At 49.7% G+C, this 20,520-nt stretch overlaps 8 protein-coding genes across 8 annotated transcripts; 1 reads left to right on the top strand and 7 right to left on the bottom strand.

The window, feature by feature from the left end:
• Positions 1 to 38: 38 nt before the first annotated feature.
• On the bottom strand, positions 39 to 497 carry AFUA_2G11910 (uncharacterized protein; the record flags this gene model as incomplete). Its single annotated transcript, XM_750430.1, has 2 exons — positions 39 to 193; positions 302 to 497. The coding sequence occupies 2 exons, from the start codon at positions 495 to 497 to the stop codon at positions 39 to 41; spliced, it is 351 nt and encodes a 116-aa protein (XP_755523.1).
• A 2,148-nt stretch (positions 498 to 2,645) lies between these two features.
• Positions 2,646 to 4,792, top strand: AFUA_2G11900 (PDK/BCKDK family protein kinase). The gene is made up of 4 exons (XM_750429.2): positions 2,646 to 3,348; positions 3,442 to 3,590; positions 3,649 to 4,628; positions 4,696 to 4,792. The coding sequence occupies exons 1-4, from the start codon at positions 3,135 to 3,137 to the stop codon at positions 4,757 to 4,759; spliced, it is 1,407 nt and encodes a 468-aa protein (XP_755522.2). The 5' UTR covers positions 2,646 to 3,134; the 3' UTR covers positions 4,760 to 4,792.
• A 260-nt stretch (positions 4,793 to 5,052) lies between these two features.
• On the bottom strand, positions 5,053 to 5,477 carry AFUA_2G11890 (uncharacterized protein; the record flags this gene model as incomplete). Its single annotated transcript, XM_750428.1, has 2 exons — positions 5,053 to 5,111; positions 5,312 to 5,477. The coding sequence occupies 2 exons, from the start codon at positions 5,475 to 5,477 to the stop codon at positions 5,053 to 5,055; spliced, it is 225 nt and encodes a 74-aa protein (XP_755521.1).
• A 189-nt stretch (positions 5,478 to 5,666) lies between these two features.
• Positions 5,667 to 7,092, bottom strand: AFUA_2G11880 (uncharacterized protein; the record flags this gene model as incomplete). The annotated part of the gene is made up of 4 exons (XM_750427.2): positions 7,046 to 7,092; positions 6,424 to 6,960; positions 6,170 to 6,339; positions 5,667 to 6,086 (listed from the first exon to the last, which is right to left on the bottom strand). Exons 2-4 carry the CDS (start codon positions 6,557 to 6,559, stop codon positions 5,667 to 5,669), a joined length of 726 nt encoding a protein of 241 aa, XP_755520.1. The 5' UTR covers positions 6,560 to 6,960; positions 7,046 to 7,092.
• An 80-nt stretch (positions 7,093 to 7,172) lies between these two features.
• kre6 (SKN1/KRE6 family beta-glucan synthesis-associated protein) lies at positions 7,173 to 10,470 on the bottom strand. The gene is made up of 6 exons (XM_750426.2): positions 9,213 to 10,470; positions 8,967 to 9,147; positions 8,793 to 8,894; positions 8,217 to 8,739; positions 7,657 to 8,134; positions 7,173 to 7,598 (listed from the first exon to the last, which is right to left on the bottom strand). Exons 1-6 carry the CDS (start codon positions 9,845 to 9,847, stop codon positions 7,535 to 7,537), a joined length of 1,983 nt encoding a protein of 660 aa, XP_755519.1. The 5' UTR covers positions 9,848 to 10,470; the 3' UTR covers positions 7,173 to 7,534.
• Positions 10,471 to 12,333: 1,863 nt separating this feature from the next.
• Positions 12,334 to 13,554, bottom strand: AFUA_2G11860 (uncharacterized protein). The gene is made up of 2 exons (XM_750425.2): positions 12,833 to 13,554; positions 12,334 to 12,755 (listed from the first exon to the last, which is right to left on the bottom strand). The coding sequence occupies exons 1-2, from the start codon at positions 13,347 to 13,349 to the stop codon at positions 12,466 to 12,468; spliced, it is 807 nt and encodes a 268-aa protein (XP_755518.2). The 5' UTR covers positions 13,350 to 13,554; the 3' UTR covers positions 12,334 to 12,465.
• A 5-nt stretch (positions 13,555 to 13,559) lies between these two features.
• rpL3 (60S ribosomal protein uL3) lies at positions 13,560 to 15,375 on the bottom strand. The gene is made up of 6 exons (XM_750424.2): positions 15,299 to 15,375; positions 15,196 to 15,227; positions 15,052 to 15,109; positions 14,824 to 14,980; positions 14,080 to 14,753; positions 13,560 to 14,016 (listed from the first exon to the last, which is right to left on the bottom strand). Coding segments are annotated over exons 1-6 (1,179 nt in total). The 5' UTR covers positions 15,301 to 15,375; the 3' UTR covers positions 13,560 to 13,760.
• Positions 15,376 to 15,529: 154 nt separating this feature from the next.
• cyc8 (putative transcriptional corepressor Cyc8) lies at positions 15,530 to 19,863 on the bottom strand. The gene is made up of 8 exons (XM_750423.2): positions 19,053 to 19,863; positions 18,761 to 18,964; positions 18,610 to 18,692; positions 18,375 to 18,554; positions 18,226 to 18,318; positions 18,013 to 18,169; positions 17,710 to 17,954; positions 15,530 to 17,635 (listed from the first exon to the last, which is right to left on the bottom strand). The coding sequence occupies exons 1-8, from the start codon at positions 19,225 to 19,227 to the stop codon at positions 16,169 to 16,171; spliced, it is 2,604 nt and encodes an 867-aa protein (XP_755516.1). The 5' UTR covers positions 19,228 to 19,863; the 3' UTR covers positions 15,530 to 16,168.
• Between the last annotated feature and the right edge of the window lie 657 nt (positions 19,864 to 20,520).

The raw sequence follows: 20,520 nt of genomic DNA, 5'->3' as shown, positions 1-20,520 counted from the left end.
GAGATGACAGGCGAACGCGCGGTGGGAGTAGCAGTGACTTAGGCACAATGGTGGCTTGGAAGAGGGGCCCTTCTTTGGGATGAAACTGAGTCGTTAGGGTCTTTCCTGATTGGGATGTCCTTGACCTTGTTCTTCTGTCTCTCTTTGTTCCTTTCTTCCTCTTCCTCGTCTATCTTCCTTCTCTTCTCCTTCTCTTCGTATTTTCTCACTCTTTCCTTTCTTAACGGGAATGCTTCTTTTTAAAGAGAATATGGGTGACAGAAAATATCTCGGTGTACCGCCAAATGAATAGCAATAATACTAATTATTATAGTGAATCTTTGCCAGGCGCACAATGAAACACAACGGTTGGTGACTTGAGAGGGGCAATTTCTCCTAAATTGGAGCCAGTCACTAGGAGGAATATGGCATCGACAGCATGAGCGCAAAATAAGTAATTCCTGAGCCCAATTTGCGGATCCTTCCTCTCTATCGGGGTTGCTGATTAGTGAATGCATAACCGAGAGACAATTTCACTAAAAAACATCGAGCAAAACCACGGCCAACGTGGAGAATCGGTCGACGCAGCAGAGAGCGAGGATCGCTGCATCATCGTCATCACCTGCATCACTTTTCACCAGAGCAGCCAGATGAGGATAATTCAGGATTATAGGACCTTCGAGGGTTCTGGCCAAGGAAACTTCCTTCTTACTAAAAAGGAACGATTCATCGGCGGGTAATGAAGATCCATCCATCCTCGTTAAACCGTGGTCTATTCTCTTTTGTTTTTTCCTTTCTCTTTTCGCAAGAGACGAAGCTTTGAAAAGGAAGAACAACTGTCCTTACCTGTTGTTTACTTAATGCCTTTTTCGGGCCAGCCAAGCGCTTGTCCTATTTCCCTCCTGGGGTAAACGAAAAAGCAAAGATAGACGGCGACGGGAGTTAAATGATGCAACAAACGAAAGCAGTCCAAAGAGAGGGAAGAACTAAAAGGGAAAACCAAAAATAAAATCCAAACACAAAATAGAACTGAGTGCACTGTGCAGCAGGGGAATCACGAACCGCAACCAGAACTTCCAGACAGCCCACTGCGGTGAATTGACAGCCAGTTAGATAAATCTGCCCGCTGACTATTCACAAGAGCAAGTGGGCGACCGTTGTGTGTGGTTGGTGGGCCAGACAGGTGTCAAAAAGAAAAAAGCAAACGACTCCACTGCTAAAAAGAAGTTTCTGGGCACCGCAAGATCACGAACTCAAACAAAACGGCTGTCTTGGAACGTCCTCTAAGTGGGAGAGTCCGGAAGCGCTTCAACCGACCATAACCATCAGCTCAAAGCACTTGACACGTTTCACTGGGAGATACGGAGTAGGTATTGGGCTCTTGTCGTTCCCTTTGAGCTTCATCATCTCGCAGTTCCACTTCGCCAAGTGGCATCGGTCATTTGGGCGATCAAGGGCGCCGATGATGGTGAAATGATGATGATGAAAAGGTGCATCCAGCTCAAATTGATCTCGCGATCTATCAATTTTTTTGGTGGGGTTAAGCTGTGTTGTCCGGCTCCGATGTCATATAATGATCATCGTAGAGCAAAAGTACGTGCCGTATTGCCAGCATGCTGATACGCTCCTGTAGGTACGGAGGAGGCTCTGGGCAATTAGAAAATGGTGAGGACGACGATTGATCAACAAGACAGTTTAATTGTTGCCGATGTCGTCTAAATAGTCTACATCTACGCAGCTTCTTTCCCTCTTCCATAGCTATTCCATTATTATCGCTCATCACCGACCTTAAAACCTGTTTGGCGGGGATCTGCCTCATGCATGTAAACCAGTCTCGGGAAAGTCAACGGTTGCGACTGTTGCTTCGTCATTCACAGCCACGGTCCAGATTAAGATCCTTGATGCCCCCGAATATGACGGCAAGGAAAGGCTGAGGAGGTTGGGTCGGAGAGAAAGAAGCATTGTGAAGTGACAAGGTCAAGCTCAATGCCAGATGGCTACGATTGAACCTTGACGTGTACGCCGTACAGAGATTCCCTTTTAATTTCTACTCGAGAATCGATAGTAAGGGTCAAAGGCCGATCAGAACTCCAATCGGGTTAAGACCTTTTCTCAAGTCCAGAAAAGGATGGTGCCCATTCAGAAATAAATACTCCGTTGTCTCGTGGACCAGAGAATAAACTGAAATCGTGGGGTGTGAATTGCCAACCACATCTCCCGACAACTAAGTTTCCCTGAAAGACCTGCTGCAGTAGCGTGGTAATTAGCCTCATTCGACCCTTGACAGGCCGAATGACCGAGGAGACCGTGGCTGAGAAGCTGTTAAGTGGTCTGCTCCTTATCTACGGAATACTTCGTAGATGATTTAGTGAATCTGATGTAAAACTTCCGCCTCCATTGACAGTGAAAGACCGTATGTGGGCTTGCCGGCAAAACGCAAGTCAAGCTTCTCGGGCGAAGGGAAAATCCGGAGGATCTCTATTATGGTGTGTTCTCATTTCCACCCGGTCTTCCGCCTACCATAGGGGGCTGGAACCTCCTGCTAGACAGGGAAAAGTGAGTGCCAGAACCAGTCTGGTCATGTAGACTCGCTCTCTAGGTAATTTTCCCGAGCAGAAAAGTCGACCTCGAAAATATAAATATTCCATCATCATCATCATCATCATCATCATCATCATCATCATCATCATCATCATCATCATCACGAAACCTGTGCGGGTTCGTGGTTGCGCGAGAATCGGCTGATTGGCATCCGTTTTGCTCCTTCGGCCAGGCACGGGTACATCCCCACACGTGACCCCCGGGGCTCCGCAACAAGCAACCCAGTACTCCGTCGAGACTGATTTAGTGTGGTGTCTCCCCCCTTCGTCGGTGGAGGGAATTCTCCTTAGTTAAAATGTTTTGTAGCAGAAGCATTGAACCTCCTTAAATCATACGATACACTCGTGAAATCGTGCTCTCATACCACGTCCGAAGAAGCATATTTTTCTCGTCCGCATGCCCATCCCCATCAAGCCCCTCTTCCCCTCATTCCCTCCGAATCGGAGCTTTCAGAGCTCTTACCGCCCTGCGCTCTCCCTTGTGACTCAACAACCTCGGCAGCCGACATCCGGGGTACATCGATTGCTCTCTTCTCTCCCATTATCATCGGGTGCATGCCAACTCAGGTTCCCATCGCATTTCCAGTTGTATCAATTGGATTCTCTGGGTTAATAAAGCGCGCACACCAGGCCGTCTGGCCTGTATTTGAAGACGACATGTGGAAACCGTCGGAGAGACTGATGGAAACCATCAGACACTATGCGAGCTTCCCCGCCACAGGTGTCTCTCTCCGGCAGATGGTCCAGTTCGGTGACAGGCCATCGACAGGTATGTGTATCCATCTAGTTCTTCTAGAATACCTTGAAGTGTTTCAATTGGGCCGCAGCCAGGGCTGATCTCGTTGTCCGGCGGTTGGAGCAGGAACCCTCTTTCGTGCCTCCCAATTTCTATCCGAAGAGTTACCTATTCGCTTAGCACATCGTGTTCAGGATCTGGGAGAACTTCCTGATGGATTGAGTGAAATGCCCTCGATCAAGAAGGTGCAGGACTGGTATGCGCAGTCGTTCGAGGTATGACTCCACGCCTCACCCCTCTTGCCGTAGAAATAGTTGCTCACGTGCTCCACAGGAAATCATCAACCTGCCCCGACCAACTCTTTCTCAAGAAGTCAAAGCTCGCCTTTTACGGCCTGGGAAGATGAGTGGCGGCTTTTCAAAGATTCTTTCTGAAACTACACAAAACCCCAGCATCAAGGAGGGGCAGTATCGGTCGTCCCCCACGAACGGGAATGGGAACGGGAAGGGACATGTCAGCCGAAGATACTTCTACCCATCCGATGACCAGGGCCATTGGCCACCCGAGTTGAACGACTACAACCAACGGTTTGCGAAGACGCTGCAGCATATCAAACGGCGACACGACAGCGTCGTGACCACCGTAGCCCAGGGCATTTTGGAATGGAAGCGGAAACGCCAACGTTTACAAATTGATTCCACCGTCCAATCGTTCCTAGATCGCTTTTATATGTCCCGTATTGGTATACGAATGTTAATCGGTCAACACATCGCCCTGACGGAACAGACGCATGTTCGCCACCCGAACTACGTCGGTATCATCTGCACCAAGACAAATGTCCGAGAAGTCGCCCTCGAGGCCATTGACAATGCTCGTTTCGTCTGTGAGGACTACTATGGTCTTTTCGAAGCACCGAAGATTCAGCTCATCTGCAAGGACGACCTCAACTTCATGTACGTTCCCGGTCACCTGTCACACATGCTCTTTGAGACTCTTAAGAATTCGCTGCGTGCTGTGGTGGAGACCCACGGCGCGGACAAGGAAGCATTCCCTGTGACAAAGGTCATTGTGGCAGAAGGAAAAGAGGACATCACCATCAAAATCTCCGATGAAGGTGGTGGCATACCCCGTTCTTCCATCCCGTTGGTGTGGACGTACATGTACACTACCGTGGATCAAACGCCCAATCTGGATCCGGATTTCGATAAGAACGACTTCAAGGCTCCCATGGCTGGCTTTGGGTACGGATTGCCAATCAGTCGCTTGTATGCTCGGTACTTTGGTGGTGATCTCAAGTTGATCAGTATGGAAGGGTAAGCACATTCCTTCGAGGATGATCAAGTTTGTCTCGGCCCTTTCAGACATTGACATTATTTGCAGATATGGCACAGACGTCTATCTCCATCTGAATCGGCTCTCTTCGAGCTCGGAGCCCCTGCAATGACAATTACCAGTCATGAGGGATGGTCGTGTCCGGTTCTCCACTTCCCACAGACTGCATCCTTTCTACTCGGAACCCGATCCGCCGCCGTCCCAAGGATTGACGCTGATGAACATTCAAGCCGCCCGAATGCGAAACAGGGAAGTTTCTGAGCGCAAACAGGTTGGTGACGCTGAAAGCATGCTCAATGCTGAACCTTTGAGCGCGTGAAAGCCGCTACCAAGCCTGCCTGCTGTTCACAGGCATGTCGATGAGGTAGATACCCGCAATAACGGGAGATCTGCTGTTATCCATCTCTATTGCTGCAAAGTGCCTGGAATATCAGGAACTACTCGATTGTCAGCATGGAAACATACTAAAATCAGATGTTCACAATCCAGTGGTTCCTAATATTCCAGCGCACTCATCTTCTTTCTTTTCTATCATGAGAAAGAGCAGGACTTTTTCATCAGCGTACCTGACACAACCTGCATACGAGGTGAAATGTGAATGATCGTACTGGAAATTTCTAGTGGTAATTCGCAAAAGGGGAGAGAAAAGGTTCATTTTTGATACCCCATTGAGATTTTTTCAGTGCGGCAGTTGTCGGGAGCTGGCAAAACTTGGTGTTGGTCTGCATTGTATATATGAGATGGTTAGGCCATGATGCACGGCTTGGTTTCACCGTTTTCTTGATGGTCTCTTGTTTCTTTCTGTTTGCGATGTTCTCGTTTTGGGCCATGTATAGTATGTTACATTATGGGTGGAATGGGGTTCATGGGTGGTGTGGTATGTTTAGCCTTATATCAACATACAACAACGCACAGCTTGAGCAGATTCGCTTTTTTTCTTCATGCCAATGCGATCCGGTCTCATGGTATCATCAAGATCAGAAAGTCAAAAACAGCCGACTACACGACTGAAACAAGAATCAAGGCGAAAACCTCTGCATGGAAGGAGACCCCGGTTCATCGCGCTCAGCACCACTCCATCTCCGCCTCCTCTCCCTCTCCCGCTGTTGCTGCTGCTGCCGACTCACCGATACCTTAACTTTACTCCGGGCCCGATCGGGAGTCTCCTTGCCCCTCTTCTTAGACCCCGACGCAGGCGAGGAAACGGCCGACCCAGGTCCCGACCCCGCGTCGGGACGGCGCCAGCCCCCATCGTCCGTCTCATGGACATCGACGAGCCCCCGGCTGACTGTCAATGGGACGGACGATGAGGACGACGACGATGCAGTCGTCGACGGATGCTGAATGATGAAGCGGTCCGCGCGGATTTTCGCCGCCTCTTCGGGGTCACCCGGTGCAAGAAGCTTAGATAAGAAGCGGCGGCGGGCTTGGGGGAGGGTCTGTCTTCCGTTAGTATACTCATACAATATAGCATAGCATACACGTATCGGATCGTTGCCATGAGATGTGTGAGGGGATGTACCTCTTGAGTAGCTAGTGCCTGCAGGGTGAGCAGTTCGCGGTCCAGAAGCACGCACAGCGCGGCATGTCGCTCCTCACGCAGCCGGCTGCGGACTTTCTTTTCCTGCTCGTGGGTCGTGTGCCAGGCTGGGTAGCCGGGGCTGGGCATTCGGGCTGATGAGGCGTTGTGGCCTGTGCTTTTGGTTAATCTTGGCCCAGACACCGATATTGATGGTTCTTGGGTCGTCGTTGGGATGGGAATGGGGTGTACTCTACCGTATGCCATGAATGAGTGTTGGGGATGCTGGGCTGGGGCATAGTCCACCTGCATCCCGCCATTGTCCTCGTTGTCGTCCTCGATTACGATGGGACGGCCGCGGTATCCCGTGTTTGGGATGTTCGGGTTGAACATGCTGCTTGCCTTTGTTTGTGGTTTGTTTAGTCGAGGTTTGCAGGGAGCGAATCAAAACCCAGACCCTCGGTGACTTAGATATAGAGAGGTACGAGATGGTCCCTCCGTGGAACGAAATCGAGAGGATGAGATTCAGCAGAATTTAGACACATAGAAGCTAAAGATGCAACCAAGCAAATAGTACTGTAGGTTGCAAAGAGCTCAAACATTGCCAGTGCGGGGAAGATTAAACTGGGAAGACCATTCGCAGAGGCGTCCACATCTTTTGCTCAGACAATCCCATTAAAGCTGGATATGATGATGAGGCCAGGATATCTCACCAGGAGACAGCCGAATATCTGGCTCGAGAGCAAGGAGAATACGGAGTACCTGGGAAGGAGAAGCGCGATGAGGTGGATCACCTGTACAATGATGATGAATTTGCTTAGTCACCTCAGAACATAAAGTACTCCGTAACTAAGTCATAATGGCATTCGCTTGACTTACTCTTATGCTTATGAGTCGCGAAATGCATCCTAGCTTTCTATGTTTTGATGACTTGATGCATTTATCAAGCCAATCTTTGACTGGTGAAGTCCAAAGAACCAAGTCAAAGGTCATCAAAAAGATTGGAAACGAAGATAGCAACGATGAATGTTGATTTCTAACCAGTATCAGATACAGAGTCGAGTATGTAGCCGCACACAGTGACACAAGCGCCAAAGCCATGGGTTTTGCGTGATAAAATAGGAGACATATAGCATGGCTTGAAGTCTGCAAGTCCGTCGGGCCTCTGTCAGAAAGATTTACACGCCTAACACCAAAATGTAATGCTGATAAAATATTCGTGCGCGAGGCCACAAGAAACAGCACCTTCGAAAATGAGGCTTTGTTGGCAAGGTCGCCGGGAAAACATAGACAGGCGAATTAAGTTGGTCTTCTAGTCATCATGGCAAGATGTAAAAAAAGTGAGTCCATGGTAAAATGACGAAAATGTTATAAAGCTCCTGAACACCCGTGTATGAAAGAATTCTTCGGCCATTTGTATCCGGCGTCGGACCTAGGAGATGTCAGAAAACACATCGAGAACGCGAGCAAAAGTGAGAGAACAAACGTACCATGTCGTTGCGTTGGCATTGCGGTAGGCTTTCGGATGCTTCGAAATATATTCGGTCGTCTCATAACCGGGAGGGTCGCAAGTGACACTGACGTTGTGCGGATCCTGGTAGATCCGAATATAATCGAACCTCATGATACCAGGCATGTAATCTTTGATCGTGTCATTGATTGCTGCGAAGTTGTAGGCCATGCCTAAGTTCATGACGACGGCCATCGGCTCAAGCGGAATCATGCGCTGACCGATATTACCATTAGGACCAATGGCTCTAGCATCCAAGGTCCATGTTTTATCCGCCCCGACAAACCAGGTGATCTCTCCTTGAGCGCCGGGAGTATATTCAAAGGCATAGACTTGGTACTCGGTGCCATTGTACCACTTATTGTTCAGATTAGTGAGACCAGACATGGCTTGCTGGTAGGGGCCTCCTCTATAGCTATTTATTTGCGTTATGTGACTGTCATATACAGCTGTGAACTCTGTAGTTTGTGAGCGTGAGATCAAGGTCTCTAGTTCGACATATAGTGGTCTTCCTTCATCCTCAGAGTGAGTAACACTTACCGTAATCAGGCATGTACCATATGTCAAACGGCGCCATCTGCAAACTCTGAGAGACAGAGCCAATAACTGCATTTGGGTTGTTATTCAGAGCAGTCACGCTTGCCTCAATCACATCGATCTCTGGCGCACTTCTAGATTTGCCGGGACTTGGGTGGTCCTCGCCTGCGCAGGTGCAGGCAGGCAAGCGCATCCCAGGGAGGTAACTGATGCCATCAGTAGAACTCTGGTTTGGTGTGATGCCCGCATCACATTTATCATGATAACTGTACGGCCACATTCCTTCTGTGGTCGCAGCGTATCCAGGCCGCGCCAGATTCCCCATCGCCCAGAAACCGGGCCAAAATCCAGACACATCACCGGCACCCGGCAGGGATATGCTTGCCTCCAGGCGACCCCCGGAGAAGCACAGCTTGTTCCAGCTTTGTACCATCCCTGATCGGTATTTCAGCTCGTGATTGGGGAACGAATCGAAACGAATCTCCAGGACCCCATTTCTAGTCGTTACCGCATCTGGGTCGTACCACTGCAGAGATGTCAGTGTTTACTCCAGTTCGCAATACATGTCTCATGGCTGACCTCCAAGTCCTGTGTCACGCCATACCAGAGATCAACCGCCTGATAAAACGGGTCATCTCCTTCATAAAACGTCCGACCTTCAGTATTGAATTCGTCCGAAAACTGAATCATAGATGTCAGTTTTCCGTCTAGAGAGGTGACAAAAAGTCACAAAAAAAAGGGCCCTCGGCTTACTACAAGTATCCACTCCTTCCCATCTGCGGCTTTCTTGGTTTTGGCGGAATCCGGCGTGTCCGGATCGATCAGGCCTCTTCGTATGTTCGAGAGCAACGGGCGTTCCCCTACTTCCAGACAGAGAGGATCGCTCGGATTACACTTAGGCCCAGATTTATCTCGCATGCCTTTCACCGCCGTTCTAGGAAGCCATTGTGGTCAGTTGATGCATAGGATCGCTATGGATGGGAGAAGTTCCGAACATACATCACGGGATAGCCAATGAAAAGTGCAAGAAAACCTAAAGTCAGCAGTACTAGGCCCGTCACATTCATGATGCCGCGTCGACTCCACAAGTCACATTGTCCTTCTTTATCGTTGGGGTCTGGGTTATGCAGATAATCGTCCTTTTCCTCCGGCTCAGGAAAGAGAAGCAAGCCGTCCGTAGGCGTGATATTGTACTTTTCGGCGACTGTCTGCGTGTTCAAATCGTTTTCATCACTATCTGCTCGGGATGGGGTGCTTGAATCTTCAAATGGGCTGTAAGGATATCCCCTTGTATCATAACTCCCAGCCTCTGAGCTCCAGCTCGTTCGCCTTGACGAACGTATTGAAGGCGCTGGTGATCGGTATGGTTCGTACTCTTCCTTAAAACGATGTGGGCGCGGTGGTAGCAGAAATTCAGACGAGTCTTGCAGACTGGAGGACCCGTATACTGTGTGTAATGTCCCAGCAGACGGCGAGAGGGCCACACCTGGTACCAAAGCTCGGCCAATTTGATGACTCGGTACTTTCGATAAGCGATCTTCTGAATCGGTGATGGGCTCATGTTGCCCAGAGTTAATTCGGATCTGAATGCGAGGGCCATCCTTAGCGCCATGCGTTGAGGAGCTTTCGAACATTCTGACGTAGTATGAATACTCTCTCTATGGATCTATGAACCTGTGTGGAGGCTGGCGCTAGAGACAGTCGCCGCCGACGCTTTGCCGACGTATTTTGTGTAGCAGCTTCGTGGCAGTTTGGCTGTATGCTGATGACCAAAGAATGCCTTCTGAGAAACCGTACGAATCCGTGTTCCACCTCTTCCTCCAATCTGCTAGTCACTCTCTCGATCCTTTCAAATGCGTTATCCGAGGACCATTGCCAGATGATCCGCTCTCACAAAGTCTGTGGCTTCAGGGGTCGGGGGTGTTCATCCAGCCTCGCCAAGTTGGTAGATCGAGTCAATCCTGCGATACCTCTCCTGTGCAAAGTGACTGAATGGCGAATCGTGACACAGATGGTGCGCCAGTTGTTGGAAAATTGTTGGACAACGGGAACAAAAATAATACTCACTGGTCACTTTTCTGAGAAAGTAAGCTCAAATAGAAAGTATGCGAGAGACAAGGAGGAACAAAGTGACTAGAGACTTGAGATGGCAGTGAGGGTGTAAACAATGGTGGAAGGCCGATAGATCGTGTCACACCAAGAATTACGGAAAGAGAATGATCAAAAGCAAGTCTGAGAGAGTGTGACACAGCAAGCTGTTGCAACCATTCAATAAGTGAAGGTTTTTGGGGGGGGGGGGGGGGGGGGGGGGGGTCAGAAAGGGATAGTAAAGCAGGTTTGCAGTCCCTGTGTGTCTGGTGTGCTTACGTAGAACGGCAAATGCCCTCTCTCTTGTTCTTCCAGCAGGACAACGATCAAGGGATCCATATTCCATGAAGCTGAACCTCAAAATACTTTGCATTGATTGGTAGTAGTAATAACAGCGCCGAAACAAGCATAGCAACTTTAAGCATTGAGGCAATCCGCCATGGTTACCAAGGGTTACCCTCCCATCAGGAATGCTCTCATTTAGGAGGGGCAATGCTTGGAAGTTCTAGCCAGCCATTGAAGGTCCACCATCATTGATTGAACACTTCGATAACCTGTAGAGATGACTGAATAGTTGGTGGATATAAGATGGCTGGGGACTAGGCGAGTGTACGCCGTACAGCTAGTTATCAATCATTTGCATCAATGTATAGAGCCATAAACTCCATTCTGAGAGTACGGTTGGCCGCAAGGTTCATTCAAGTGCGGAATCAAAAACAGAAGGCCCGACTGCAGGCCATAGAGGATGGTTGCTAGTCAGGGTTGCTCTGGAATGGAGGATGAAAGTCGAGGGAATTCCACGGCAGAAGGGGGGAGATGGTATGTGCATGATCAAGGTACTCATGCATAGGTGGACATTTGGGGCCTCAGTCATGAATCAGGCACACTTCAGCTAAGCCGTTTGGGGTTAGTGTGTTGATCGTTTTGGCCGCTATTCAAGCAGCAAGGACAAGCAAGATCATTACATATAACCACCAAATGTTAACCGTGATAAGAGGAGTTGAGATTTTATCACGAGTTAACCCAGTCCATTCTCTGCTGGTATACGTTTTCTTGATTTCTTCGTTGAATAAACTTAGGACCCTCCTGCGCGGGATACAAGTCTTCCTCTACATGACCCCTAGGACACCAACAACATCATCGACAACAACAATGGAGCCAAGGACAACCTGTCTTAAAGTCAATGGCAGTTAAGGACTATCTACTTGCTGGCTTCGTGAATCCAGATGCTGAGCTCAATTCAAGCTGATGGACTCCAAATGTCTCGATTAAGCATGTAGTTATACGCATGACAGCCTAAAACAGGGCCATTCCGGAACACGCGTCCTTTTCTGAAGTTGTGAACATTGACTTGCAAGGCATTGATATGCACTAATGTTTCCTTCTATGGGCTCAGAGTCACAATGTGTCAAACTGTCGACTCGTCAGTCTAGGCAGAGAAGGCCAAAGAAATCTGCGGATGCGCTCCAATGGTATCTTTGCATGGACAGTCCGTTGTCATGTTGATCCTCATTTATCCAACAAGACATATGCATACCCATATTCGCCCATCCCAACCGGGTCAAAAACTAGTCAGCGTACTTGAAGTGTGTTCTGGCAGGCTGTCACTCACGAGGTTGTCAATCGTGATTACGTTGCTCATCGTCCCGTTCATGTTAGATGCATGCTTATACTGCAGCATATAAATTTTGCCATGTTCCTCTACTTTGAATAGCCGACACTTAGCTCTGTGTAATCTTTCTTTCTCGGTATATCATAATATCAATAGGACGCCGATGGTGGACGAAGGCCATCCTTCCCCGAGAACTATGAGCCAAGAGCTGAATAGGTCCTACAGGGGGCAAGCGGAAGCACATTTGCTGTAAATGATTCACATGCATCAAAATCCGCATAACGATCATAATGCTCTGCAGGTAACGAATTCGCACGCAGAACTGAGTCGATTCCTACAGTCATATATCTTACTTGTGGCTAACTTAATTCGTAATATGCAAGAGGGAATATTTACGTATGTCGACTTTGCACAATAAATCCGGAAAAAGCCCGAACCAAAGAGACGCTCCTTAGACTTATATCACGTTAATAGTCATCTGGCTATATCAATCAAGATCACAGCTGATCGGACACACAGACCAGAGTAGAGACAGAGTAGAGAAGACGCAAGCTAAGACTCGATTGCCTTCGCCCTCAATCCCACAATAGTTCCTCCCACAGCATCTAGTCCCAAAATATAATACTCGACGCGTGATTTACCAACTTCCACCCGGTACACCTTAGTCTCTACATCCGATTCATCGATGCCAGGCTCACCACCTCCAAAAGTCTGCGCGACCGCGGCTCGCACCGCGCGCAGCGCAGCCGAGTACTGGTTCTTGGGATCGAAGGTCGAAGGCGTCAATGTCTCAATGGAGGAGGAGATGTCAGCGTTAGGGGAGATGAGTCTCGAGAATTCGGCTGAGCGGATAAGGCATCGTTAGCAAATGCTTTTTGTCTTTTCAGGCAACATGATGCTCCCATCGGGCTACACGAACCAGGGCCGGGCCAAGTTCCCTTATCCGCGCCCTCCCATTTCAAAGCTACCGGCTCAAAGGGCTCGTCTGTCTCGGAAATGTAGTATGCATCCACTGATCTGAGTGGAGCGGGGATCTGAACACCAACGTCGACGGTTTCCGTGCGCACGCCGGACGATTGCTGGGGTTGTTGTGCTCGGGCGTTATTGAGGTCGGCGTTGGCCTTATCAAGGAAGGACATGTAAGCGTCGTCTGACATGGCTCGAGAGATGATGGGACTACGGCGAGGGTTCGGTGATGGGATGGTGTAGTGGGTTTGGTGGGTCGAAACTAGAAGCGTCTGTGTCTGCGGAGAAGTTCGGATGCACAGGTTGGAATATAAGCGACGTTGAAAGGAAATGGAAAAACTCTGAGACTTTAAAATTAAGGATTGGGGAGAGAGGGCAGCCCGACTTGATGATGCAGTGGAAGTCGAAGCCCAAACCAGGTTGCGATTAATGACGCAATATACCCTGCGGCTCAGCTGCCACCGACGCATGGATGCTTCACGAACGACCAGTGCCTCTTAGAATTGACAATTAGATGAATACATGCAAGTGAGACAGTGAGAATATCACTGACAAGGACGGACGGAGTATTGTTTGCAGAAAATGAGACCTAAGAGAGGGCTAAAAATTCCAGGAGAGATTTCGGGAGGCGCAAACTTTTTACCCTCAAGCCCTTTGGGTCTTAACAATTTTTATGTACAGTCCTTTTGGAGTGTACACTACTTGATTGCTTTGTGAAAACCATTTTCTTTGGAACATCATCATATTACCTTAAGCTACATGAGGACTTGGGAAACAGGCATCAATGATCATTCAGCAGAAGGCGTAGGCTTTGAAGGTATTGTTCGCTTTTTTATTGAAAAATGTAAGAAGCTGCACTACACCAAACCGACATAAACACCTTAAGCAGAAGTAACAAGGTCCTTCTTGAGGGTACCCATGAATGCACGCTTCTCCTCGGGAGTCTGGAAAGCACCATGGCCGAACTTGGAGGAGGTATCGATCCACTTGAGCTCAACCTTCTCGGTGGCTCTCCGGCTGGTCTGGGGGTACAGGGTCTTGCGCAGAGTCATAACACGCTTCTTGACACCAGGAACGGAGCCCTTGACCATGATATAGTCGTTCTTGACCTCACCATAGCGGACGAAACCACCCATGCTGTAAGGATATTTCATTAGCGATTATTGTTCAATATAGCAATCCAGTTGACATGGCACTTACGGAGTAATCTGCTTCTTGGAGATATCAAAATCAGTGGAGGCGTTACCCTCATCAGAGCCCTTGCCAATGCGGAAGACCTTGTGGTTGCAAGAGGTACGGTGGTGGTAACCCATCTGACCGGCACGGGCAACAGTCCACTGGACGTGACTAGGGTGCCAAGCACCGATACAAGCAACCTTACGCAGACCCTTGTGAGTCTTACGGGGCAGCTTCTTGGTGCCCCAACGGCTGGTGACACCCTGGAAACCGTGACCCTTGGTGACGGCAATGACATCGATCATCTCGTCCTTCTCGAAGATACTGTCGATCTCAATGGGCTTCTCGAACAGGTTGCGGGCAAAGTCAACCTTGTCGGCAACGGAGCCACCGTTGACCTGAATCTCCATCAGGTGGGCCTTCTTCTGCTTGAGAGGGGTCTTGCGGATCTGGGTGTGGGCGAGGACACGGACGACGGTGCAGTACTTCTTGATGCGCTCAAGCTCACGGGTGATGGAGGCACCGTTCTCCTCAGCGTGCTTCTTGGCGTACTTGGTGAAGGCCTTCTTCTTGCTCTTGTACCAGTTCTTGTAGAAGCGGCGCTTGACCTCGTCGCTCAGGTGCTCAGCCCAGACAGTGGTGAGCGAGCGGAGACCACGGGGGGTCTCGATGTAACCGACAACACCGACAGCAACAAGCTATAGATAATAAGTGTAAGTGACCGCCCCTTTTTCGTAACCAACCAAATCCTTGGGTCAATGAACATACAGGAGGAGTCTCGATGATGGTAACAGCCTCAACAATCTCCTTCTTGTGCATCTTGGCACCGGGTCTGTCAAGATCACGGACGACGGTGGTCATACCGGCCTTGTAACCCATGGAGGCCGTCAGGTGGACGGGCTTCTTGGGGTCATCCTTGGGGAAGCTGTCGCACGCTCAGCATACTGTCTTCTTTTTTTGGGTCTCGAGATTGGAAATTGTAGCGGCTAAACTAACCTCTTGACCTTTCCACGGTGTCTGGCAGCGCGCTTGCGCGGCAGGAAGGCAAGAGAGCCTGTGAGAACGTTGGTCAGTATATCACACACACAGAGAGCGCAGATATTTCGAAGCCATCGAAGGAGGAAAACGAGGTTGACGAACCGTGCCGAGGCGCTTCGTACTTCCGGTGACTCCTGAAAAAATTAACATCAGCGATTCTATTCTTTAAGATTTTGATTGATCTGTAGTCGAGCGCAAAACTTACATCTTGACCCTGTTGTCGTTAGTCGTCGAAGTGGTGAGTGAGAGTGTCTATCTCTAAGTTTGCCGATGGTCGTTATTTTGCACGGTTAACGAATGTGGGCTGACCTAAGCGAAGTCTTGGCGACACATTTCCTTTTGCGGATAAGCGACGGTGTGGTGACTAAGGCATGGCAAAACCCACACATTGCTGCCTGAGGTACATTTTGCCCTGACCTTGTCCCTCGACAATATCTGTACCTGCTCTGCCTTCGGGCAAAGCTCGTCATATAATGGAACTTATCTCAGCATGGTACAGCTTGCCCAATTTCCTTAAATATATGACCAAGGAGGGTATTATGGAGAGAATAAATGTCGTATCATCGAATTTAACTTAATTCAACTACCTGCAACTACCTACCATATCGAAAATTCCCACCTCTTTCAAGAATACAAAGCTGCGTCTACAAGAAGCCAACCTATTCAACCCAATACCAGAAACAAAATTCGTGTTGTGAAAAAAGATATTGTCATTTCTGAAAGAAGACTTCTGAATCATGCACAGGGAATTGGAAGGAAGAGGAGATGAGAGAAGATATCACGACAAAGGGGGGCACAAAAGACGCGTATAAGAGACGACGTAACCAAGTAATAGTTCCTCGTGACTACGGCACTGATGGCTTTCATAAGAGTACAGAACTTGAATGCGTAAGTAACAGCTAGCGTGAATGCCACCGGAAAGGAGTACCATAAAGAAGAAAGGAAAGGGGGATTTTGAAGGGTAAACGAAGGTACAAAGGAATGTTCATACTAGACATCTTCGGAGACATGTTCGCTTGCACAGCGCCGCCTTGCAATCTCAGATGAGCTACGTGGACGAGAGAGGATCATGTGCTCAGGCCGACTCCTGTTTCGACTGGGAAGTCTGGGCGCCATTGCTCAGCACCCCGTTGCTGTTGCTACCGGCAGCAGGACTACCCTTAGCGGCAGTGCTGGTTCTCTTCTCGTCATCTCCATCGTCATCGTAGTTCTCATCGACGTCCATCTTACGCGCAGCAGGCTCATGGGCTGGAACTTGCTCATTGCGAGCCGGTTCTTCCTTTACCTGGGCTGATGGAGCACCTGCCTGAGGCCCGTTGGAAGCCGGAGCAGGGCCATCGTTCATGGGAGGAAGGCTCGAACCGGTTGCGTGTTGAGGCATGTGCTGAATGGATGGGAGGGTTGGAGGATGGTGAGCAGCCTCTGATGGGTGGTAGCTCTCGTTCACGCGACGCTGATCCTCGCGTCGAGCCTCCGAGGAACCACGACGCTGCATCTCGCCAGGCGACGGCATGCGGTTCGGAGGGGTTACACGGCGAGCAACTTGATCATCCAAGCGGACGCGGGTTTCCTCATTGGCAACCTTCTTTGAAGGGCCGGACTCCCCTTCCCATTCCCGACCCCGCTTCATTGCTGAGGTTGGGCGATCTTCACGTTCTCTTGCAGCGGCTTCGGCAGCAGTGATCGCAGAAGCTGGAGCAGGAGCACCACCTGCGATGCCAGTGCTACTGGCCCCCTGAATTGGCACGCTCGGGCCATGATGATACTGCTGATGAGGGTAGGTAGAACCGGGTGATGATGGTCTCTCCTCGCGAATGGGCCGGATCTCTGTCGGCGGGGTGAATGGGCGAGGGTATGGTGGCAGAGGTCCAGCAGAAGCAGGGGCACCGTTAGGCCCAGTCGGGCCAGTGGGGGGTGCAGCAGAAGTAGGAGCGGGTGGCAAGGGTCCGCGTGTAGCAGAGCCGAAAGGAGTACTACCGGTGGGAGCTCGATCATGTGGCGGCGGTGGTGGGTTGGGCAGTTGGGGCAATGCGTGTGCAGGTGCAAATGCACCAGGGCCCGTAACCGTAGTCTTTGGAGAACGAGCTGCTGGAGCACGCACACCATCAGGGAATGCCCTACCCGGCTCTTGTCGTGGGCTTGGTTGCTGAAGAGCGACGGGTCCACGAACTTGGTCACGGTGATCGAAGCCGTTGGCTGGCTGGGGCTGCGCCTGATTCTGAGATTGTACTTCGTTGATGCCGCGATTCCAATCGGCGATCTGCCTTGGAGGAGCGGGAGGCTGGGGAGGCGGGCCTCCAGTTGGAGCTGGCGCTCCCCACTGTGGAGCTGGAGGAGCGCCCACACCAGGAGCCTGGTAAGCCTGTGGATGAACGTCCTGAGGTTGAGGAGCGGGCGCAGGAGCGCTGTTCTGGTTGGAGCCTGAGAGCTGGCTTTGCAGCAGTTGCAAACGAGCCTTGATGTGAACATTTGTAGGATCAAGATCAGCGGCGCGGCCATAAGCGTCAAGAGCATCCGCAATCTGGTTGTTGCAGGATTCATACTACAAGAGCGGTGGTCAGCGACTTCGGTCTCTCGCGTGTTATCCCCAAACAAACTCCTCGCAACTTGACTTACCAGAGTTCCCAGATCGTACCACACCTCCGAAATGTAAGGATTCAGGCGGATTGCTCGAGAGTAAGCGTCCAATGCATCGCGATACTGGTTGATCTGATAGTACAAAACACCAATCGAACACCAGAAAGTCGGATTACGTCCATCACGGTAAACAGCCTGTTGATATGCTTCGTACGCCTTGGGATACTTGGCTTGCGACATGTAGCAACGACCAAGAAGGTACCAGCTTTGTGCATCGGTGTTGTCTAAAAAAAGGCAGGATTAGCGCTTGCTCAGGGTCGAGGACGTGAGCTGACGTCTTACCTGCGCTAACTGATTTTTCAAGATATTCAATGGCCTTTTCTTGACTAGCATAGCTGTTGCTTTGCTGATGGTATAGCCAACCGAGTTGTTGTAGTACTTTTGCATGGTTCGGGTCACGGTCCAGGACCCTCCTATAGGCTGCCTGAGCGGAGTCAAACTGTAATGTTGTCAGCCTATATATGAGCAGCCGAATGAGGATGCGATACAACTTACGTCCTTCTGTTGCTCATGAACGTGGCCAATCTGGAACCATATATCTTCCTCTGTAAGAGGACGAGGGGGGTCGCTGACAATGTATTTGAAGCACTACGATTGCGGTAAGCAAAAGGGGCTACTTATAGATAAGAGACTGATGAGCGTACCTCTAAGCTCTGGTTGAACTTTTGCTGTTGTTTGTATATGATGCCGAGCCTGAAGTAGATTTCATTGGCCTTCTCAAAGTCGGGAGCCATCCGCATGACTTGAGAGAAAGCCTCCTCGGCGTGGTCAAGGGAGCCATAGCGATCATATAAGATACCAATTCCGTACCAGAGTTTGGGTTCCTGACGAAACACTGCGGTTAGCCTTGTAAAGCGAAAGAGTTTATGAAATGCGAACCTTGGGGTCACGCAGGTGATATAACGCCTGCTGGTAAGAAGTGTAAGCTTCTTGCAGATTATCCATCATAAGATGGCAATGACCTGCAGGATTTGTCAGTCACCGTGATGAGACAATAAACATATCAGGATCTTGAAAGGGTTCCAAATACCTAAACTACCCCAGGTTTCTCCACTCGTCGGGTCTAATTTGAGGATGTTCTGAAGGTACTCGATCGCCTTTGGAAATTGTTCCTTGGTCCGAAGGATGCAAGATATGGCGTTCATAGCAGGGATTGACCATTGGTTGTGGCGAAGCGCTTGCTCATAAGCATTCATGGCACCATCAAGATCGCCCATCAATTCAGTAAGACTACCTATAATTGCAAAAACGGCCAGTCAGCAAAACAGAGTTCGGAACAGAGGCGGAGCACCTTCTAACGGCGCCGAAGACGAGCAACGTACCAATTTGAAGCCAGACCTGTTCATTAAGCGCTGCGATCTTCTGGGCAGTGGTCAGAGGAGGACCCTTCTGGCCTTGAGACTGCAGCGGCATATGCCCATTGACTTGCGGGTGGGCTGCAAGATGGCCATGGTGAGGAGCTACGCCCCCAGTAGGCGACGGCTGAGTGTGAGCCATTCTGCTGGCGGGAGGACTATTCGAAATAGAAACACAAAGAAGCTAAGACACGTCCGTGACTTTGTATCCCATAAGCCTTGCGACACGATGATGCAATCGATATTCGTGTTACTGGAACGTTGCACAGCTGGCGATTTCGGTGCGATTGCAATGATCTGCGGAGTAAATGTGTGTCCTATCAGATGACTTGAAGGCTATCTCGCCTATAGGTGCGAAGAACCCCGATTTGAGAAACCCGGATGAAGGGAATGACAGTTTCTCGTTTGAACGATGCGACTGATTGAAAGCAACAAGTCCCGTCGCTTTCCTTAAGGAGAAAATGAAGATTTGGCAGAACACTCCAATGATAGAGAGCTGCCGTACTGGAGCGCTACCAGCCGCAACAACAAGGAGAGTTGAGATGCGGCTGAGCGGCGCCAATGAGGCGAGAACAGCAACGGCGAAACGGAGAAGCGCGAGAAGGAAAGGAGAATTGAAGTGCGAAATCAAACAGGATGAAAGTAGATAAGAGGATAGAGTCACTGAGTGGAGAAAGGGATGATGCGCAGAGGAAAAAAGGGAGAAAAACAAGTAAGAGGCGGAAGCAATAAGCAGAAGGGAGAAGAGAAGAAGAGAGATTGAGAGGAAGGAGGGAAAGGCCGAGGGGCTGGTTAAGAGGGAAGATTACTGCTCGAGAGCTACACAACCACTAGCGTGGTAATTTTCGTAATTGTATTACATAGATAACAATTATTACATACCACCACTCCGCCCTCTGCTACAGTCTCATGCACTGCACGTCTGACCCTCTTGAGTAGAATCTAATTCAAATACACTTAAGTTCAGAACTTCTCACTGAGTACTGCAACCGCTGCAGTAAAAAGATATCCGACTAAGAAGCTTCAACATTGAACCACTAGCGCGACTTGGCGTATTTCTGCATTTGGGTTTGGGAGCAAACAGCACAGAAAAGACGAGATGGTGCTCGTCCGGCGCCAAGCCAAAGACAGCAGCTTGACGTCCAGGAACGGTCTAGCCCGGTGGAGACAATCTGGAGTCGTGTCTGCGGGTATTTACAGTTAATATTTTCCGTGCGCCGGATGTTGGGACGCTTGTGGTGAAAACGGTGCAGTCGTCCCAGTGCCTGTTTCCCACCCTATTTTTACCAGTACACAATAATCGACAAAATATTGTAAGGAGTTGGAAAGAATACGTGTTATTGATAAGTATTTCTAAAGTCCCTGACGACGTCTCAGAGTAACTCAAGTTCTTGGCTGATGCCGTCAACTTCTTAAGCTTTATTAAGGAATAAGT

This window comes from Aspergillus fumigatus, chromosome 2 (assembly GCF_000002655.1).
Source record: "Aspergillus fumigatus Af293 chromosome 2, whole genome shotgun sequence".
In the NCBI taxonomy this organism is placed as follows: domain Eukaryota; kingdom Fungi; phylum Ascomycota; class Eurotiomycetes; order Eurotiales; family Aspergillaceae; genus Aspergillus; species Aspergillus fumigatus.
This window is presented reverse-complemented; position numbering and strand designations above follow the sequence as displayed.

What these genes read in the sequence shown, in the direction of transcription:
- kre6 (XM_750426.2), bottom strand. Translation starts at nt 9,847, where the DNA reads ATGTTCGAAAGCTCCTCAACGCATGGCGCTAAGGATGGCCCTCGCATT. An exon ending in GCGTGACACAGGACTTGGAG is followed by an intron (nt 8,740 to 8,792) that starts GTCAGCCATGAG and finishes ACATCTCTGCAG; the next exon opens with TGGTACGACCCAGATGCGGT. An exon ending in ATGGTACATGCCTGATTACG is followed by an intron (nt 8,135 to 8,216) that starts GTAAGTGTTACT and finishes CACAAACTACAG; the next exon opens with AGTTCACAGCTGTATATGAC.
- rpL3 (XM_750424.2), bottom strand. An exon ending in GTACGAAGCGCCTCGGCACG is followed by an intron (nt 15,110 to 15,195) that starts GTTCGTCAACCT and finishes ACGTTCTCACAG; the next exon opens with GCTCTCTTGCCTTCCTGCCG. An exon ending in CACCGTGGAAAGGTCAAGAG is followed by an intron (nt 14,981 to 15,051) that starts GTTAGTTTAGCC and finishes AGCGTGCGACAG; the next exon opens with CTTCCCCAAGGATGACCCCA.
- AFUA_2G11860 (XM_750425.2), bottom strand. Translation starts at nt 13,349, where the DNA reads ATGCGTCGGTGGCAGCTGAGCCGCAGGGTATATTGCGTCATTAATCGC. An exon ending in GGGAACTTGGCCCGGCCCTG is followed by an intron (nt 12,756 to 12,832) that starts GTTCGTGTAGCC and finishes TTATCCGCTCAG; the next exon opens with CCGAATTCTCGAGACTCATC.
- cyc8 (XM_750423.2), bottom strand. Translation starts at nt 19,227, where the DNA reads ATGGCTCACACTCAGCCGTCGCCTACTGGGGGCGTAGCTCCTCACCAT. An exon ending in ACAGGTCTGGCTTCAAATTG is followed by an intron (nt 18,965 to 19,052) that starts GTACGTTGCTCG and finishes TTGCAATTATAG; the next exon opens with GTAGTCTTACTGAATTGATG. An exon ending in AGAAACCTGGGGTAGTTTAG is followed by an intron (nt 18,693 to 18,760) that starts GTATTTGGAACC and finishes CAAATCCTGCAG; the next exon opens with GTCATTGCCATCTTATGATG.
- AFUA_2G11900 (XM_750429.2), top strand. Translation starts at nt 3,135, where the DNA reads ATGCCAACTCAGGTTCCCATCGCATTTCCAGTTGTATCAATTGGATTC. An exon ending in CGGTGACAGGCCATCGACAG is followed by an intron (nt 3,349 to 3,441) that starts GTATGTGTATCC and finishes CGGTTGGAGCAG; the next exon opens with GAACCCTCTTTCGTGCCTCC. An exon ending in AAGTTGATCAGTATGGAAGG is followed by an intron (nt 4,629 to 4,695) that starts GTAAGCACATTC and finishes CATTATTTGCAG; the next exon opens with ATATGGCACAGACGTCTATC.